Below are 19,423 nucleotides of genomic sequence, written 5' to 3'. Positions count from 1 at the left end.
TTGTCGGAGATGCTTTCAATGCCTCTTTGATGATGCTCGAGGCTTTGGCGAAAGACTATCTTTTGTGCGTTCTCGGGCGGAACAGCCTCCTGCTTTTGTTTCCATCCTGGTGAAACAAATCCGGGTTTGTACCAGCTATTGAGGGAACTTCGCCATTTCGGATCTCTTGTCTTCTGTGGCAACTTGACAAACACCTGCAGACGTCTCCGACCTGGGCTCCGACTTGATCTTCATCTTCTCGATAGTTCCTCGAATGCTTTCATTCCGACAGGCATGGAAGATGCGTCTGGACGCTATCAATTAGGCTGTTACGACTCGGACCTGCAGAGGTCTAATGCTGATAGAACCTTTGCAGTCCCGTTCTTTCAGGGACCTGGGACACGAATTGCTGTATACAATGACTATCTTCAGGCAAAGCGACATGTGGCAGAGGACCACTGGCACCGTACGATGCTGTGTGTACTGATAACCGCTTCCCCACATCGCCTGGCTCTCAACTTGAGCCTTACTGATGAAATCTTGGAGGGCGATGAGATTCCGAGTCGGATTCCGCGCCCTGAATGGGTTTCCTCTGTCCGACAGAAGCCCGCGAATTCGGAATCTGGCGTATCTGAGAGGGATAGCACGTTCTCTCACAAGCCCACTGGGTGTCCTCAGCGCAAACAGCTGTCAGCGCAAAGGAACCCGTGTTTCCAGCAGTTCGCACTGGCAGTTAGTCCGGCTCGATATCAACCATCTCGTGGTCCAGTGTACTGGCAGATAGCTCGATCCACTACCGGTAGGTTTGTTACGGGATACCCATCTTTCGGTGAGGCCATCATGGTATTCTCTCGCTGTCGGAAACGGTATGTATCTAGGCTCAGAATTCACCTATCGCGCTTCTAGGATATCCTACGGGCGCACTGACCACGTATATCCTTCGCGATTTCAAGCTGAGCCCAACAGCGTCAAGTCATGACTCAACCAGCTCTGTAGATGCAGGTTTATCCGTTAACCAAGGGGGTAAGGAAGTCGTGCTCTCGGCTACTAAACCGCTGTCTGATGACCGGGAATGTATTGCGGCCATGGCCTGGGCAGACAGATGGTACACAAACCTTCGCCCATGACTGGCCATTGGACAGGTTATGCCGTCAAGAGGACATCGCGAACTGTACCCTGGGTGTCTTACTACTATTTGTGGGGGAAGGAATCGTCGCAGTTTCGTAACGTCCACTTTACCACTTCCGTGTTGGGATTCTTGTATATTCTGATATCATAGCTTCCGGGCGATATTGTTCTCGGGCCCGCAAGGGGCTCACCACGAAACCCTCAGCTTTAACGCGCACTGATGGGACCTTGGTTGAGCCTTCTTATCGCAATAATTCCTCCATAATTCCTCATCCAAGAGGAACCTTTCTTTAGAGCGCCCGATAGAGCATCTACAAGCGCGCTGTTGACACGCGCGCCTGTGATTAAACACTTCCTGATGGGTTTTGGGGGTTCCTTTCCTGCGAAGGCGGTACTGGCGCAGTGTTTCCCTTTCCTGCGGTAGCTCGATGGGGTTGACAACTTTCCGACCAGAAGGCCTTCCGTCTCCTCTAGTAGTATCAGAAAGCAGGCCGGAGGGAGCTTGGAGCTGTGGGGGCCGTCCTCCAGCAGATTAGGTTTGTTCGCCGGTGGGCACCTCGTTTCATAGGCCTCGTGGCTGGGAGTGGAGAGACGGTAGGTGGACATTACTATCGGATTGCCCCAATCTCATTGACCACCCTGTTTTCTCGCGCCAGTCTCGTTACGGATCTTGATATCACGACTACATGACATAGGCAAGATTAACGTGGAGACCGCGCCATTGGTGTGTGTACACGATTCTTATGTTCGGGCGATTTCGCGTTTCCGCACGACTGACGTCTGGGGGGACTGCAATTCGACGAAAGGCCTTCACTACCATTTCATTTGATGAGGTTGATATCATGTCGTCAAGCCTGATCAGAGGTGTCTGCGTCTCTGCCCGTTTGCTTCCCTTTGCCCTGTCTTCATCGGACCAAAATGGTAAGCGACATTTCTTTGATACTCCGGGGAGAGAAACGAACTGAGATGGTTGGCCCATATCTATCAATTTTTTTGTATCCCAGCTTCCCTTCGGTGTCTGCGGTGGATCGTCGCAGATTATCGGTGCAACTCTTTTGTTGGTGGTGGTGATAATCTGATCTTTTCAACTTGGTGGGTTTAGCCTCTTCTGCGGAGTGGTGTGGTCGACTCAGGTCAGCGGTCATTCTCGTCGGAGAGCTAAGCCATTCGCGGCGTCACGAGGCATAGGGAGTCATCCAGGAAGGGACACTTTTGGTGGCACCGTAGGTTCATTGTGGTCATCGGTTTGTTCGCTCTAACCCCTCGTTAAACGGTACACCCTCTGCTTGGGGGTATCAACTTGGTGGAATGAATTGAATGTTCCCCGTCTTCGTTTATTCCTGGAAAGCCAAGTCTATTTGGCGTAGCTCAGGTTGCTCATTATCCGGGAATACCGCTGGGCTCTTATTTTATGCCTAATTTCCACGTTTCTCGGAATCATCGAGCTCGGTGAAACATAATCACTTCGTGATTAGGCTGGCTATTCAGTCGAGCAAGGTACAAGGACTTGGTCTATTAAGGCACGTCTTTCAAGGATAACCAACGGATGGAGAAAGGTCAGAGCTAATGATCGGTCACCAGTCATGGACACGACTTATACCCAAATGCAGCGGGGTGAAAACATGTCCCTCAAATCTGTTTTTGCCATCAGTTGAGGCGGCCCTTTCTGGACTGCTCAGATAACGCACAATGCCTGTTGACTACGCCGTATGGATTAGCATTTCATATCCCTGCAACCCGACGATACGTTCTGCGGCGCCTACATGTGAGACGGGAGCGTCGGCCTCGGTTGTTCCATTCAATCAAACTATCTCTATTGAATACAGTCAGGGCTATGTGATCCACGTCGAAGCTGTTACACTCAGCCGCCTCCCTACAGACGCGACAGTTCCCGCCTCGTACATCGTCGCAGCTTTTTCAGCTGGGCCTGTGTGAAACCTGTTCGACCACGCTGATATTCGATCTTGACACTGGGTGTGAAGTCCGGGATCTAAGTGAACTCCCTTTTAAGACGTGTCTATAATCTTGCATATAGAGAACAAAGGGCTGTCGCGTTTTTAGACCGATCCGTTTTGGAAATTAACAAGGCAGGTGGTATGAATTCGCCAATACTTGAGGGGCATTCCGACCCTCTGGGCAGGCCACCGCCATCTGACCCGTGAAAGTCGTCAATTTTCTATATAAAGACTTACCGCAGGCCCCCACGGAGCATGAGCAGCAAGAGCCAAATGCCGTGAGCGATGATGCTTTGCTTCTAGACATCAGAGAGAGGTATGGCCAGTGGTGAGATCAGTTGCATGGTTGGCGTTACTGTAAGCCCCGCCATCTGTATCAAAGCAACCGCACGCCGTGAAGGCGCCCGCAGATAGACATGCATCATCAGCACCACCAGCACCACCCACCAGTCTGCCTACCTCCTTGTCCACATCTGCACCAGAGACGATCCAAGGAAGATCGCGGCAAGAAAAAGGCAATCTCTTGATTCTGAGTTGCGCATGTCACTGCCTTTCCAGAGTCAGGGTCGAACTTTCCAATCTGTAAAAACGCAATTGAGCCAGTTTGGCGGTTCTACTCTGGATTTATGCAGCGCGCAGAGATTGGGAGCTTTGACCGCGGTAACGTGCGCCTCTGACGCCAGATGCCTCGGTGATTGTTGCGCGAAGCGCAATATTCGCGAGGCCGTTTAGGCATATTAAAACACTCACGGTTCCCCCAGGTGCAATGCGACGTGAATGGTACCAGAATAGTGTCGGTATCGAGAGAGAGCCTACTCGAGTGGCGGCGCCAAACACTAGGTGGAGAGATTAAGCCGTCGGGTGGCGTGTTTGAATGTTTCTCTCCTGGTACAGGTACGAGTTGGTTCACTACGGGGAACTCGGGCACTCCGTGTTTGAGTGCATGGTCCTAGAAGCAAGCGTGGCAGTTCTCAAACCGAAATATGCCAAGTAGGATCGTACCTTGGCCTAGAATCCAGCTTATGAAATGGGGGTGCACTGTAGTGTGCTAAAAATAGCTGAAACGACTAGCGGCATGATGCGTCAGGCGCGCTTGCGCGTACCGTACATTCCTCTTTCAGAATCATTGCTTCGCCCGAATATCAGAGTTTTTTTAATTTGCCTGTTGGCATCTGCAGCAAGAGAGCATGTTTGAAGCGAATTATAGCTGAGATGCGATTTCCAAGGGCGTGCAAGGTTCGAACGCTTACGAATAACACAGTGTCAGGTACCATCCAGATTCCGAGCCTAAAGACGATGGACGCAGCGGTAGCAAACGAAATCGAGGGTGCCGAATGTGAGTGATCTTCGGTAAGTGTCTGACTGGTGGACACCAATGGCCGGTCAACGATGGATTTCCATTCCTCCCCATTCAACCACCCGAAACGATTGAGGATCGGTGGCCTTGGGCACATCAACACCGACAACCTGAACCCATCGCCCCACCGGTTCAGTGGCTCGGTATGCAGCCTGTTTCCAATCTTCTTCAAGTTCGCCTTGATCGACGCCCTTGAAGAGCATAAATATGCGAAGGACAACGTCAGGGGCTGGCGTAATGTCGAGAGGAGCCGCTCTTTCGTAAGCCGACTGGGGTAAGAACCGCAACGCGACGTATTCGTGCTTCAGAATTGCTGGAAGCCAGTAGCTAGACAAACCTTGTTAGTGTCGAAACGGCAAAGACAGGCGGAGACGAACGTGATGAACGAAGTGCGCGCTTCTGTGTGAAGCCCGAGGGCCTTCAGCGCACCATCCAGATACGGCGTCACCTTGCTCGTCTCGACAACCACCGAATTTTCACTACACAAATGCGCATCATTTGGTACGAATACCTCCTGCAAGGGACCATCGCCCGGATCCGTAGCAGCGATCGTCGGTGTGGGAGGAGGTGACAGGGGCGCAACACGGGTCGTCCTGGCACGGCATCCGAGTCGGTCAGCTCGAACGGGAAAAAGAAGCTGAAAGAAGCAACGCGCACACTCACTCTGCTTCCCAGAATAGGTAGGCGACTTCCAATCCTGTCGTTCGTTCCTTGAGCGATCCGTCAGCTGACGTTGTGACAGTCCATTCGATTTCTTGGCCTGAACCCGCACTCGCAGTCTTCACTGGCACCACGGGGTATATAGCTGAGAATTCCCATTGGGGGACGAGCGAGAGCTTGACGGAGACCTCTCTTTCCACGGGAGAGAAGAGATATATGACCGGCTTCCCTCCTCGCAGGACATTGTAGACGATAATGGTATCGCCCGACTTGATGCCGTAGTCCGCGAAAGTGCCACTTGTTATATCGACCCTTCTTCCACCGTACAGCAGGCGCTGTGCGTCGCGGGCTATACCGAGAACCTTTTCGATAGCATCGTGGAGAATTCCTATTTTGCTATCAGGCTTGACTTTGACGGTCACTCTCTGACCCGTTGGCTCGTCGCAGACCTCAGACCGAACCTCGACATTGATCTGGATCATCTGGGTCGAGTGACGAGCTGGTGAAGGCCACAGAATGAGAATTCCAAAGTGGAGGACAAGGTGCTGTGACAGTGTGCCACTCACCTTTAGTAACCCTCAGGACGTTGACAAGCGGAAGAACCGTCGCCAAGGAAGCTTCAGATATTTTGGTCCATTCACCAGCACACGCCCGGAGTTCATTCGTCCTGAACTCAAACCGCTCCGGCGTCCATGTTTTAAGCTCAGCAAAATGCCTCTGCGCAAGCCTGTATACATCCTGCCAGTCAATTTCGATCGATAGGCGTTCTGTCTCGTGAATGGAAGTTGAACGTACTTGGAAGGTACTACCGGGACCAGGTCGTGGGACAAGGATCCGTTCGCCGTCGTATTCCAAGACGACGACTGGCTCGGAGTGTTGTCTGCGCTGGGCCCAGGACCTGTCCTTATGGGCGCCATTGAGGATGAAGTTCAAGTCGCGAAACGAGCGCGACGAGCGCCGGGCCCCGTTGAATTCACGAAAAAACGGATCACAATGATGACAAATTGAAATAGGGGTCTCATTATCCTCCCTACCAATCACACCGGGGAGCTCCCAACTGGCAACAGGGTCAAGAAGTAAGCAAGAGCATAAAGAAGGGAATTATCTACTCAATCTACAACAATTCCAACTTCTCCAGGAGAACCTTCTTACCCCTCGCCTCGCTGTCCTCCACCGTCTTCCTAACCTCCTTCGTAAACCACTCTTTCACGCTCTTCCTCGCCTCCTTTTCGTCACCACTAACGAGCGCCTGGCAGAGCTCCGCAACGACGAAGCACCCGTTCTGCTCGCCCTTGGTGCACATCGCCACGACGAGGTCCTTGCCCAAGGTGTTGACAAACTGGACCGCGAACGCTGCCGGCTTCCAATCCCGAGCAGGCTCGATAGACTGGGTCTTGTGGTTATAATGGCCGCCTTGCAGGAGGGTTTTGTAGAGCCGGGAGGTATGAGCCAGATCGATAGGGTGCGCGTCTTTCGAGATTTCGTCGGGTGGGTAAGGGATGGTGATAGCGCTAAGAAGCGAAGCGATGGCACTCGACTTGTCACCTTCAGCGTTCAGCATGATGTCGGTGACGACCAAGCTGGCGCCAGGATCCCTGATGAGCGTCGAAGCTTCCTCCTGGACCCACGATATCAGCCCCTCGCTCGCGGATGTGCGGATCTCGCTCTCCCTGTTCTCGGGCGACTTTTTGCTCGTCCGGGACCTGGTCTCGTCTGTTTCGGCCAGCGAGGCGATTTGGGCGGGGGTGAAGTGTCGTCTTGAGCGCGGGACGATGAGATAGAGGAGGGCGCGACGTCCTTGGACGGTCGTGTAGAGCTTTTCGGCCGAGTTGACGATTTCTGAGACTATGGACTTGGCGAGGAGTTTTGTGTCGCTGAAAAGATGTCAGGGAAGGGAGTCGCGGGTGGAAACGATTGGTCAAACGTACTCGGTAACATCCAGTGCGGTGAAGAGAACGAGTTGGGCTTCGTCGTCGAGGCACATTCGTTCGATGTGTGGCTTGAGCACTTTGAGGATCTGCTTCCGGTCTTTGGCAGTTCCACAGGCCAGGAATTCACGGACGACCCTGCTTCCGTCTTTGGTGTGTACCATTTCGGCGAGGACTTCCTGGCAACTGGAGATCATGGTTAGAGTCGTCGTTCGATGCATAAATAGCCCCACTTACGTCTCAAACATCTCTCTGCGAAGCTTTTCCCGTTCCTCCTCCTCGGGAAGAGAGTTCAGGGCCTGCAGGTACTCCCATAGCACCCTGTGGATGATGGCGTGTGTCACGGCACCCTTATCTGGGTTGTTGAAACTATTGACTGAGTCAATTCAAGCTTCCGGGGAGGTATGAAGAGCACATACACTGTCGTCAGGTTTTCCTTGACCGATCTGATGATTCGTCGTTTCCGTTCGACGTCCACACCCTCGAGGTACCCGTTGAGGCCCTTGCGGGCCTTCTCCTTGTCCTCCTCGCTGCCGGATGTTATTGTGAAGAGAGTGGCTTCCTTGCCATAGAATTCACGGAGAAGGATGGACCGTTCGTAGGCGTTGGCGTAGAGTTCGAAGGCATCTGCGAGCACGGAGGTAGCTTCGCGGTGAAGCAACAAGCGGAGAACTTGAGGTTGGAATTCCAATAGTATCGACTGTCGTTGCGAGGAACAGAATCGAATAAGCTTGGTCACCAAGAACTAAAGGACCATTAGCATTTTCTTCGGCCAGAAAAGAGGGTTATTCACCTTGGAATACTTGTTCTGCGCCAACTCCCTGAACCTGCCCTTCAGCTCCGAAGCAATCTCGTCTCGCTCCTTCTGTCCTCCATACTTGACGATCGTCTGCACAATACGACTGGCATCGTGCTTGAACACAATCTCCTTGACCTTTCCCCTGATCGTGGACATGAGTTCCTGGACATGTTTCTGTCGTTCGGCAGGTTTGATGTCCTTTTTTCGGGCGAGAGCCCAGATACGTTTGGCTTCAGCCAACAGATTCGAATGCGGTTTGGCCGCCTTGCGTTCCTGAAGCAATGCCTTTTGTGCTTTGTGCGATTCCCTGGCAGCTTTGGTGGGTTAGAACATAATTTTCAATACAGAATCAATGTAGAATTTCAATAGACATACCGTTGGGATCTTTTGCTGGTTTTGTAGCGTTTTGAGGCGATTCGTTCTCCATCTCCACGTCGCCGTCGTCGTCAACACCATCCCATTCGTCTTCCTCATCGTCTGCAGCCTGATCCTCGTCGTCATCTTCAGAGTCGGTCCCACTGGCCTCTGGTGGAGGCAAGGTCGCGGTCACAGGTCGACTTCGCTTCTTTTCAGGCTTTTCAGCCTTATCCAGGTGGATTTTTTTGGACTTTGTCGCCGGCTGCGACTGAGCCTTTCGTTTCAATATCGGTTTGGGCCCCATAATCGTGGTGTTAGAAGAAACAAGGCCTGGGGAAAGTGGAGGAAATTGAAAAGCAGAACTGAATTTCGCGGCGGCTGAAGAAACATCAAATTGCCAAATGTGGAAGGGTTCCCACGTTCATGCACGGCCACAGCGCGTCTGTTGGATCGTGAGTCGTCGCTGTTCGTCCGCGATGAGCTCCAACATTCTGCACCGTGCTCAATGTAAGAATCCCTGATCTCGCCATCAACGACGACGATCTAACTAGATATTCAGGCCTCCAAAGGGTGGAACAAAGAAGAAAGTAGCGGCGTCGGACGGCTCAGCGACACCCCATGTTCCTGTACGTCGCCGGCAGCAGCTTAGCCAACGTCCAACCTCTGACGGCCTCGAGTATAGAGTCTAGCCGAACAATTCTCGTACCTGCATAGTCCAAGACCGTTCAAGAACCCAAACTACACGAAGAACGTCAATCGTCGAGCGAAGAACTTGAAGGCGGTCTTGGGACAAGAACGAGAACGCGAACGAGCTGAGCGTGAACGCCGTCGACAGGAGCGTGCAGACAGCAACGCCATGGACGTTGACAGCGCTGAGGAGGAGGTTCCAACTTGTATGGGCTATACTGTTCTCGTCGATCTCGAACGGTTGGCCTGACTGTTTCGATTTCCCAGACGCGACTATCGAGGCGCCGCCCTCTGTGTGGCCTCAGAAACACTATTGTGATATTACTGGACTAGAGGTGCGCTTGATTCATTTGCATGGCTATTATTCAAATCTGACTTGACCATTGCTGCAGGCCCCCTACACTGACCCGGCAACGGGGTTGCGGTACCATGATAGGCACGTCTACGCCATTATTCAAAGCTTGGTGCGTGCCTCTTGTGGTTCCGAGTGTCGAGGAAGCTGACCATAGACCTGTCTAACAGAGCCCTAGCAACGTAAAGGATTATCTCTCAGGTTTGTGCATCGTGCACTTTACTCCTTCCATGCCGGGTCTAACTCGCAGTTTGTCCAGCTCGTGGCGTCAATTCGATTGTAAAATAAACCTGTGGAATCGATGTGGTTTTCGACTTTCCCAAGCTACGCTCCATGCGGCTTGCACTCTCTCGTGACCCCATGTCGTGAATACCCGGCAGCATGTAGGCAAGGGAAGGGTTCACATGAAGACTCTGCTGCACCATTGCATCGTAGCACCACTGCAGTCTTATGCAGTTCCGTGCAGTCCCATCCAGTTCGGCCATGTTCGTCGCTGCTTTTGCTTCTTCCTTTGATTCCCGCTCCACTTCACTTGCATTTCCTTGCCTTGATCCCCGATGATGCAAAAGGGCTTTCCCTTTGCGCCTCTGGCTTTCTGCCTTTTTCTAACCCATCCCGTCTTTTCTCGCTCACTTCCAGCTCCTATCCGTTATGCCTCCAGTGAGAGAAGGCTCAGGTCCCAGTGCGGACTCTGATACCCAGCCAGCCGCGCCCTTGGAATGCGAAGGCGACCTCGCTGTTGTCTGCTATGTGACTGACCTTTCAACCTGGTATAGGACCACGCATTCGAAGAGCCATCCCCCGAGTCTCCACCTACTGTCGCAACGGGGGAGACCTTCACACCCAACGAATTTATCTTCTTTTCAGCTACCTCTGTCGTGGTCGAGACAGGAAAGGCCGCCACGCCCTATCTTGACAGCACATTGAAGACCCTCGGGTTGCATACGGAAGCGCGAATCTCGTTCGTAAGTAGAACGTGAGTCTTCTCCATCGCGGGCTTGCTTCTCTATCTGGCAAGATCGACCTGCCGGTAAATACTGGCTCCCAGCCATCCTGAAGCACGACTATATCGTGGTACGATTCCCACTGCAGTCGGTGTACGAGGCGGCTGCTCCTCTCAGCATCACGCCCGTCCCTGACGTCGCCCTTCGAGTGCTTCTGCCATTTTCAAGGCGTTTCTGAGGAGGAGGTGGGTCTTTGGAAGGAGGGTGTAGATCAGGGGGAGGAATCGGTGCAGCGGCGGACTGAGGTGGCTAGTTGTCGATGTGGGCAAGGCCGCTGACTCGCAGTTGTTCAGGGTGCCAGTAGGATGGGGTGGGATAGAAGTGAATCCTGGTAGATCAAGACCATGTATACGTCAGCGCTTCATTCGGTAACCCTACTTATGCCTCTGATGCTTGTCCAATGCTTGTCGACTGCACACATAGTCGACTGCACACATATTGCACCGGGCGAGGTTCGAACACGCGCCCGACCAGGACCCCCAATACCTCGATAAAGGCCCGATACAGGTTCCCGGTCTCCCGTCCGGAGCAAAAATCTCGAATTTGGAGTTCCTGTCCGGGCGTTTATCAGGCCTCGCGCCTCAGAAACCCAGACTCCTACCCAGACGCCGTAAACGTTCTTAGGTAAGCTGCCGAACGTTCTCCGAACTCAAGGAGCTCAACGTTTACGGACGACTGGCAACACTTGTTACTTTGGTATTGTTTGGCAACACCCTCTGGACGAGCGCTAATCCAGAGAGCTATGTACTGCAAGGGGTTTGAGGGCTAGTTCTTCCGTAATACAGTCATAAATGTTTCACTAGCCAGTCACTAGCCAGTTTTTGTACGAATTTCAACTAATATAGATCTTCACCTTCAGCAAATGGCCCATTCTGTAGGCAAGCACTAGAAGACTGTCCCAAATGAGGAGGACTAGTCACAGCGGTGGTTATGAGTGTATTTATGCTTTGCGGGTGCTCAAAACCATTAAGCTATAGTCAAACACAACGATATTGCCAGAAACACGGAGTATAGCCTCTCCAAGGACGATGGACAGACTGGGGAGGTCCGTGACAAACAAGGACAAAGCAACAAGTGTTGCCAGTCGCCCGTAAACGTGCTCCTCCAACGTTCGGAGAAAGTTCGGCAGGAGAGATAAGATAAGATAAAGACGTTTACGGCGACTGGGTAGGAGTCTGTCAGAAACCGCAAAAAATGTCCGGGTGCGGCGCTCGTTTCGCAAATTGGCGTTTTTTTTCCCGCCGTTGAGGCCAAAAATGCCAATTTTGTCCGGGATTTCACTGGCCTTGCGGCCTCAAAATTCCCTTTTCTGTCCGGATTTGACCTCCAGCCTGTCCCCAAAACCTGAAAATCCTGTCCGGAATCCGCTCGGACCTTCGTCGAGATTTTGGGGGGTCCTGCCCGACCGACTCGGACGTTGTTGACAGTTGTTTTGGCGCGCGAAGCGCGTAGGTACTAAGGTAGGCTTGGCAGGGGGCTGCGCACTGGAGCTCCTCCCTTCACCTCATCCACGACTTACGACGACGACCCCTATCTCAGCTGCATTCAGTATACAAACTAGAAACTAACCCAGAATGGTCCGAACGTCCGACGTTGCGCTCATCCTCGTATGCCTTTTCCTTTGCTCGGGTGACCCAAGGGCCCCGGCCAAGTTTGGTTTGGAGGGTTTCTAATGAATGTTTGGAAATGGTGGAACACAGATTGCGATTCTGTTCCCCCCTGCTGCTGCTGCTATTATAACTGGATGCAGTTGTGACTTGCTCATCAATATCTTGCTTACCATGTACGTCTGGTTTCTGATTTGTGTCGGTGCCGCCTTTGAAGGCATAGGGGCATGCATGCCCCATCCCCATCTCGTCCCTAACGAACGATGTCTGATGTCTGACACCCACTGACCTCTTCGGTTTTTATAGCCTAGGATACTTCCCGGGACACATCCATGCCTTCTGGCTAATCTACAAGAAGATGCAGGCGGAGGAGAGGTACGGGAATGGAGGGTTCCACTGTACGTTCTTCCTTTCCATCTATCGATACTATGTACTCTCTTTCTCTTTCTCGAATCTCCGAGATATATTGTACAACGACCCACGCCCCGTATCTTACTCGTTTACGATACTTACTCACCCCCTTTTTTCAATTTACGTTTTTACAGACGTCGGAAGTGGCCAATACGAGCCTCTCTACCCTAACCAAGGCCAAGGCTACCCCCAACAAGCACCACCACCCCCGCAGCAGCAGCACCACCAGCAGCAAGCTCCGTACTACGGAGCAACTGGTCAGTACAGCGCTGCTTAGATCATGATGTGCACCCCCCTTGGATACATATGCCCAAGCGCTGCTACTAGCAGCTCTTCTTCCTTTGTTTCTTCTCTTACCCGTGATGTTGATATATATTCGTTTTTGTTTCGTGATTCCCGGCCTTGAATTTTGTCAAAGACGTTCATCGATTTTCTGATTTCTTCGACTGACAACGGCCTGAGGGACAGAGAACTGTCAGACCCAGTCGCGAGACTTAGGTACTTAGGGTCGTTGCTCTGTCCAATCGAGATCGGAGAGGTCTCGCAAATGGTCACTACCGTACCCCTCCAACGTTAACCGTGACTGCAACAGTGACAAAGGTGGACTTTGTACTACTCTCTCAGGCTGGATCCTGGTTTCGCGTTTGCGCGACCCTGCGCGCGCCGGCAGTATGTATCTCTCGTCTGATTCTGTTCTGTTCCTCTCTGGCAGTGGAAACCCCTCGACCCTCGACGGTCTCTCGCTCTTCTCGGCTATCTCTGAGCTGACGGCACTGCGGCTCTTGTTTCGCTGGCCACTCGGGCTCAGGTGTTCTCTAACTGCATGTCTCGCCACAGGAATGGCTTTGGAATATCCGTCGATATCCTTTTTCTGATTTGTGCCAGTGTCTGCAACTCTCGATCTGCCAACTCTGTATATATGTGTCTTTCCCTTTGTCCAGATGCCTTTGATTGGGACGCTCGAATGGTGGCTGATCATGAATGCACCAACTGGCTGAATCGTTGTCGTCTTTCTCGGAAATAGAAAATCAATCCGCCACACCTCGTATTTGCGTCCTCGCTTTGCGCATACAACAATCGTACACACATACGGAACCGCTCTGCTCTTTGACATGATGCATGGACTCCTGCCGGCATAAGTATTTCGTCAATGGCTTTGGGCTTTTGGCTGTCTTCCCGTGGCAAACTGTAACACATTGCGTTATCTTGTTGGTCTGTGGCGATGCGACCCTGCATGGACATTGGACCTCCCGTCGTCTCCCAAGACCCTTGACCCCTTGCGGACTATGGCACCGGTTCCGCTGGTATGTGCAACAACTTTCTTGGTACCTCTGTATACCATCACCGCCTATAGCGCACCCCTGGTCATCAACACACTGCTAGCCATGAGGCCAGTGCGTGGCTCTCATGTCAAGTCTGCATTCAATTGGCTTGCCGGACGTTGTATCTCCTTGATGCACGCCGATATGTTGTTGGCTAAATTTAGACTGGTGCCTGCTCAGGTGTGCGGAGCTCGAAGACACTATACCAAAGTCTATTGCAAACCTCAGAGGCTTCAATTTTACCGACGTCCTTTTTCTGGCTTTTGCACCTCTGTTCCATGCTGGCTCATGGGAATTTTGGAGTAGTACAAGGGCGATAATCCCTCGCAGTGCCTTCCACAGATGTATCATAGGGGTCCCTAGTTTCTGGCATTTGTTTTTTTTTTTATCTTATTCTTCATCGCTACCAATGTAAAAGAGACGACCTCTTGACGTCGTTTCTACCGGGGTCCCTAGAAACTCGGGCTCGAATGCTCAGGATTGTCCTTCTATTAATATGTAACGACGAATGGAAGGGGACGATCCTCTCCATTCGTGTGCTCACGGAGTCTTCGGGCGACGCTGAGAATGCTGTGACTCTTTTCATTCTCGGAAGAGTTCACCTTCTCCGTTCTCATCAGTAAACTGACTTTCCTCGAGGCAAACCGCCCATGTCGCTTGGCTCCCGCACTCCCCGGCGTCGGTGATGGCGTACAAATTAGGAAACATAGTCGGCGCCTCATCGAACACGTTTGGCGGCGAGTTCAATGGGATGGGAGGTAATCGTCACAATACGACGCCACCCTGAACGATCTATTGGCCTTGTCGTAACGAGGAGACGTCCAAGCAGCGGGGGATAATGCGAAAATGTGTGTTTGTCTTCGAGCTTTGGTCGTCAAGCGCCGGGAACAATGGGGGCGAGTCCGGACTTTGCGATTGGGCTTGTTTGTTTTGTGGCGGTGCACCTGCTAAACGCGGATATCTCAACGTGCTTTCCACCCTCAAACAATAGGCAACTTGGCTCGAGGGGGACAATGGACGTCCAAGTCCGCAGAAGATTATGGATAGATAAAAAGCGAGGGCTCCAAGGTCGGCTTTATTCCTCATCCCGCAGCTTGTCTGTCGAACTCATCGCTTTCTCCCTTTTTTCATTTCTTGGCCCCTTTGCCTCCTGTTCCTTCCCCGTTTTCTGTTTTGACTTTTGGTTGTTCGCTGCGCGTGCACCTCCAGGCAGACACACTACTTACGACAAGACCTCATACCGCACTTAATAAACCTCGACGCAACCCGCTTCCATCCCCTTTACGACCCCCTCACGCTCGATAACCATGTTCTCGACGAAACTTGCCTTCATCCCTCTTCTCCTCGCTTCTTACGTCTCAGCCCACGGATTCGTCCACCAAGTCACCATTGGTGGCACCACCGACACCGGTAACCGACCCTTTGGCGAAGGCCGTGAACGCAGTGCTATCCGACAAATCAGCACGGCCAACCCTGTCCTCGGCGCCTTCAACCCTGCCGTGAACTGCGGTCCTGATGCTCGACGAGCCTCAGAAGTCCTCCAAGCCAACCCCGGAGATACACTTACCTTTGACTGGAGGGGTGCTGATTTGACTTCCGTACGTCTTATTTTTTTCTATCAGTTCCAACTCGCGCTGACCTAACAAAAAACGTTTTCAGTGGCCTCATAACACTGGTCCCATGATCACCTACCTTGCAAGCTGTGGCGATGTTTCCTGTGCCGAGTTTGATGCTGGCCAGGCCCGCTGGTTCAAGATTCACCAAGTTGGCCGCAAGCCCGGCCGGATTGACTGGTTCCAGGGTGACCTCAGTGCGTATAGAGATTTCTTTTATATTGCTCGTTTTCATTGCTGACCGTTCTTTTTTTCTGTACAGTGTCCGGCGGCAAAGCCACCGCAGTGTTGCCCAGAAACCTTGCCCCCGGAAACTACCTCGTCCGCCACGAGATTATCGCTCTCCACCTTGCCCCTACGCGCGGTCTGGCCGAATTCTACCCCTCTTGCACCCAGATTCGTGTAGGCGGCAACGGCACTGGTCGGCCCAGGGAAGATGAGCTCGTTTCCTTCCCTGGTGGCTACACCGAGGATCACCCCGGCATCCACGTCCCCAACGTCTTCAGCACCCAGGACTACACCTTCCCCGGCCCCGCCATCGCCGCCTTTGTCTCGGAAGAAGGCCCTGCCCCCGGTTCTGGCGGTAACGGTGGTGGAAACGGCAACAACAATGGAGGAAACAACAATAATGGCGGTAATGGCAACAACAACAACGGCAACAACAACCCTGCTCCTTCAGGCTCCTCTTCCACTCGCGGCGGTGCCTCTCCTCAGCCCACCTCTTCAAGCCCCTCTGGCTCGCCCGTCCGCTCCTCGAAGAAGGTTTGCAAGTTGAAGAAGTCCAAGAGGTCGACCACTAGCGACTCTGCTCTCTACCCCCGCCACTTCTCGCGCGTCATGCGCCGCTTCATCGAGACTGGCAGCTTCGAGCGTCGCCACTAAACGCCCTCTCTCTCTCCCTCCTGCACGCCGTCCGACACTTTCGTTCATCCTCATTCACGAATGTTATGCCAGTCAAGAGCTTTAGATCACGACAATCCCCACGTTCGCATTTGTACCAGCAAAAAAACACAAATCGCATCCACGGCTTCACCATTGCCCACCTATCCCCAGGTTGTATGAGTATATTGATGGCTTTGTTTTGTTTTTTATTTTCCGGGGAACTGGCTTCCCTTTACATACGGGTTTTATCTTATATTCTTACGCTACTCTCACACTCCCTTGTACTTATAGTATTAGCATCGAGCTTTGCATGCATATTAATATGCGTCTGTATCATACCTCTATAGAAAATGCTTTCCCTCAATGAAATGACAATTAGAGAACGTTCATTTTGAAGTCGAGCCTCGGCTGTCCTTTCATCCGCCCATTTGCTTCCGGAAACGTTGATACCCCAGGTTTTCGAAGGACTTCCTGTAACTACGACGTTTGCAAAGTTGTTGACAGGGTTCGGAGTTTGGTGACCTGTTTTCTTTTACCACAAACCACCACCATCGCAGCCTGGACCAGCTCCTGGAGGGTCCAAAAAGCGTTCATATGAGCGTCTAAATTTGATATCTATCTCGGTAACTGTTTCATCTTTTGCTTTAAACGCGAAATGCCATGCTTGTACATGTAACACTGATCCATTCGGGTTCCGTTTTGACAGAACTGAGAGGGACTGAGAAAGCTACGGCTTCTTGTAAAGCCGACTGCCAATCTCTAGGGAACATTCCCCCTACTTTGGGTTCGATTCATATCGTAATGCGGGGTAAACCCCCTAGCTAAGCTCCCGTTGCTCTCCATACGATCAGGAGCGCTGCAATCGAGGCTATCCGTTCCTCCACGATTCCTAGCCAAAGAGGTTATGGAAACCTATGGAAGGCCTAAACGTCTGACCGGCTACCTCCACAGTTTCCAAGAATGTATGTCCAGCTGACCGGATGACCCACTGATCGCAGGAAGGGCTTGCGTACGTATGGCACTTACCACCCCCCGGGATTCTTGGAATTCTTTGGATTACTCAGATTGGTTGCGTTATTCATTCAGGGGGTCTAGGGTGGAGAGAGGTATATAAGGCCAGTCAGTGACAGGTTGGATCGATAGACTGCAGTCAGGAGCTCTGATTCCTCGACTTTCCCTCTTCTCTGCCTTTTGACTTTGCTTCTTCTCCCGGACTTCGTTCAACTACGATGCCTTCTACCTTTTCGTACCAGTGGGATACCCCTGCCTACAAGGGCAAGACTGAGTTCAACACTGGTCTCTTCATCAACGGCCAGTTCGTCGATGGATCCAACAAGACCACCATCGAGTACGTTCCCTGTTAGCCCCCCAATACCGTCCCCTCCAAGTTGCTGACCGAGTTATCTTATCTGCATCACAGTGTCGTCAATCCGAGTACGTCATATTCCGGATCTTCTTTCCCCTCGCGATTGTGTTTTGTCAGCCAGTTTGCTCATCGCGTGTTGACCACCGTCCTTTTGAACAACAGCCAACGGGAAAGTGATCACCTCTATCTCTGAGGGTGTCGAGAAGGATGTCGATCTCGCTGTTGAAGCTGCGCAGAAGGCGTTCGAGACCACTTGGGGTCTTAATGTATCTGGCTCTCAGCGCTCGGAACTCCTCTGGAAACTCGCCACTTTGATGGAACAGCACCATGAAGAGCTCGCGGCTATCGAGGCTACGGATAACGGTATGTGTTAGTTTGGCAAGTGTCCAGAGTCACTGTTATAATTGTTGAATAGGCAAGACTTTCGCCTGGGCCAAGGGAACCGATGTTGCTTTCTCGATTAACGTCATCAAGTACTTCGCGGGATGGGCTGACAAGATTACTGGTCAAACTATTGAGGTAGGTCGATACACTTCTCGGAACGCCGATGAAGAGCTTACCCGTTGTCTAGACCGACGAGAGGAAGCTCATTTACACTCGCCATGAGCCCATCGGTGTCGTTGGCCAGATCATTCCCTGGAACTTCCCTCGTAAGTCACCCAAGATCCCATCCCCTTTAAACTAGCAAGCTTAACGAGATTCCAGTCCTCATGTTGGCATGGAAGATCGGCCCCGCGCTCGCCACCGGAAACACCATCGTCCTCAAGCCCTCCGAATTCACCCCCCTCACCGCCATCCGCATGTGCTCGCTCATCCAAGAAGCTGGCTTCCCTCCCGGCGTGGTCAACATTGTCACCGGCTACGGTAACACCGTCGGAGCAGCCATTTCCTCCCACCCCAAGATCGAGAAGGTCGCCTTCACCGGCAGCACCCTCGTCGGCCGCAAGATCATGGAAGCCGCTGCGAAGAGCAACCTCAAGAACGTCACTCTCGAGTTGGGAGGCAAGAGCCCCAACGTCATCTTCAACGATGCTGATATCGACCAGGCTGTAAACTGGGCTGTTCACGGACTCTTGTGAGTCTAACTATTACTTTCAGTATACTTTGACCTTGCTAATCGGCCTTGCAGCTGGAACCACGGCCAAGCATGCTGCGCTGGCTCTCGTATCTTCGTCCAGTCCGGAATCTACGACGAGTTCTTGAAGCGATTCACTGCCAAGGCTGCTGCTATCCGGGTTGGCGATCCTTTCGGCGTCGAAGTCGACCAGGGTCCTCAAGTTTCTCAAATTCAATACGATGTTCGTGGTTCTTCTAATTTCCACTTCATTGACGTTGTGTTGACTGTATCCGCAGCGTATCATGGGCTACATCGATTCTGGCAAAGCCGACGGCGCCACCGTCCATCTCGGAGGCAAGCGTCATGGTCAAGAAGGCTACTTCATCGAGCCCACGATCTTCACCGACGTTAAGCCCGATATGAAGATTGTCCGGGAAGAGATTTTCGGTCCTGTTGGTGTCTTGATCAAGTTCGAAGACGAGGCCGATGTCATTCGACAGGCCAACGATACAGGTATGTACCGTCTTTGCCAGTGCTATCATTTCGGACTTTGGTTCATTAACCTCCTTTTCAGTCTACGGTCTCGCCGCTGCCGTCTTCAGCCAGAACATCAATCGCGCGATTGAAACTGCCCACAAGATGCAGGCTGGTACTGTCTGGGTCAACTGCGCCAACCAGCTGCACGCCAACGTACCCTTCGGAGGCTTCAAGCAGTCCGGTATTGGTCGTGAACTTGGAGAATACGCCTTGCACAAGTGAGTTTTTCCTTCTTGATTGTCTCGAAGCTCAGTGGCTGATTCGGTGGCCACTAGTTATACCAACGTCAAGGCTGTCCATGTCAACATCGGCCACGTCATGTAAAAGAAGAACAGGAATAGGAAGTTGTATTTCTAGGTTTAGGATGATGTATCATAGCTCACCCACTCAAAAGTCGAAATTCATTTGTATTTCTGGAACAC

General features: G+C 52.1%; 6 protein-coding genes across 6 annotated transcripts; 4 read left to right on the top strand and 2 right to left on the bottom strand.

The window, feature by feature from the left end:
• Window positions 1-4,445: 4,445 nt before the first annotated feature.
• CC1G_05831 (hypothetical protein) lies at window positions 4,446-5,996 on the bottom strand (the record flags this gene model as incomplete). Its single annotated transcript, XM_001834642.1, has 5 exons — window positions 4,446-4,746; window positions 4,797-5,012; window positions 5,083-5,578; window positions 5,646-5,806; window positions 5,875-5,996. 5 exons carry the CDS (start codon window positions 5,994-5,996, stop codon window positions 4,446-4,448), a joined length of 1,296 nt encoding a protein of 431 aa, XP_001834694.1.
• Window positions 5,997-6,193: 197 nt separating this feature from the next.
• Window positions 6,194-8,467, bottom strand: CC1G_05830 (puf family RNA-binding protein; the record flags this gene model as incomplete). The annotated part of the gene is made up of 6 exons (XM_001834641.1): window positions 6,194-6,953; window positions 7,008-7,193; window positions 7,245-7,376; window positions 7,427-7,752; window positions 7,801-8,120; window positions 8,182-8,467. 6 exons carry the CDS (start codon window positions 8,465-8,467, stop codon window positions 6,194-6,196), a joined length of 2,010 nt encoding a protein of 669 aa, XP_001834693.1.
• Window positions 8,468-8,586: 119 nt separating this feature from the next.
• CC1G_05829 (hypothetical protein) lies at window positions 8,587-10,384 on the top strand (the record flags this gene model as incomplete). Its single annotated transcript, XM_001834640.2, has 11 exons — window positions 8,587-8,615; window positions 8,723-8,789; window positions 8,846-9,056; window positions 9,118-9,185; window positions 9,243-9,314; window positions 9,373-9,403; window positions 9,462-9,481; window positions 9,842-9,943; window positions 9,979-10,167; window positions 10,221-10,232; window positions 10,295-10,384. 11 exons carry the CDS (start codon window positions 8,587-8,589, stop codon window positions 10,382-10,384), a joined length of 891 nt encoding a protein of 296 aa, XP_001834692.2.
• A 1,498-nt stretch (window positions 10,385-11,882) lies between these two features.
• CC1G_05828 (hypothetical protein) lies at window positions 11,883-12,501 on the top strand (the record flags this gene model as incomplete). Its single annotated transcript, XM_001834639.1, has 3 exons — window positions 11,883-11,989; window positions 12,120-12,211; window positions 12,359-12,501. 3 exons carry the CDS (start codon window positions 11,883-11,885, stop codon window positions 12,499-12,501), a joined length of 342 nt encoding a protein of 113 aa, XP_001834691.1.
• Window positions 12,502-14,853: 2,352 nt separating this feature from the next.
• On the top strand, window positions 14,854-16,041 carry CC1G_05827 (endoglucanase-4; the record flags this gene model as incomplete). Its single annotated transcript, XM_001834638.1, has 3 exons — window positions 14,854-15,144; window positions 15,206-15,356; window positions 15,422-16,041. The coding sequence occupies 3 exons, from the start codon at window positions 14,854-14,856 to the stop codon at window positions 16,039-16,041; spliced, it is 1,062 nt and encodes a 353-aa protein (XP_001834690.1).
• A 1,159-nt stretch (window positions 16,042-17,200) lies between these two features.
• Window positions 17,201-19,414, top strand: CC1G_05826 (aldehyde dehydrogenase). The gene is made up of 10 exons (XM_001834637.2): window positions 17,201-17,389; window positions 17,462-17,475; window positions 17,570-17,770; window positions 17,823-17,926; window positions 17,979-18,057; window positions 18,113-18,482; window positions 18,537-18,705; window positions 18,761-18,977; window positions 19,039-19,219; window positions 19,277-19,414. Exons 1-10 carry the CDS (start codon window positions 17,271-17,273, stop codon window positions 19,323-19,325), a joined length of 1,503 nt encoding a protein of 500 aa, XP_001834689.1. The 5' UTR covers window positions 17,201-17,270; the 3' UTR covers window positions 19,326-19,414.
• The last annotated feature ends 9 nt before the right edge of the window (window positions 19,415-19,423 follow it).

The sequence above is a fragment of the Coprinopsis cinerea genome (assembly GCF_000182895.1).
Source record: "Coprinopsis cinerea okayama7#130 chromosome 12 map unlocalized cont3.12, whole genome shotgun sequence".
Taxonomy (NCBI): domain Eukaryota; kingdom Fungi; phylum Basidiomycota; class Agaricomycetes; order Agaricales; family Psathyrellaceae; genus Coprinopsis; species Coprinopsis cinerea.
Note: the sequence above shows the minus strand (reverse complement) of the source record. Positions and strands in the feature narration are given on the sequence as shown.

Coding starts and splice junctions, on each gene's coding strand:
- CC1G_05826 (XM_001834637.2), top strand. CDS start 17,271: ATGCCTTCTACCTTTTCGTACCAGTGGGATACCCCTGCCTACAAGGGC. Junction 18,483..18,536: donor TGGGCTGTTCACGGACTCTT/GTGAGTCTAACT, acceptor TCGGCCTTGCAG/CTGGAACCACGGCCAAGCAT. Junction 18,706..18,760: donor TTTCTCAAATTCAATACGAT/GTTCGTGGTTCT, acceptor CTGTATCCGCAG/CGTATCATGGGCTACATCGA.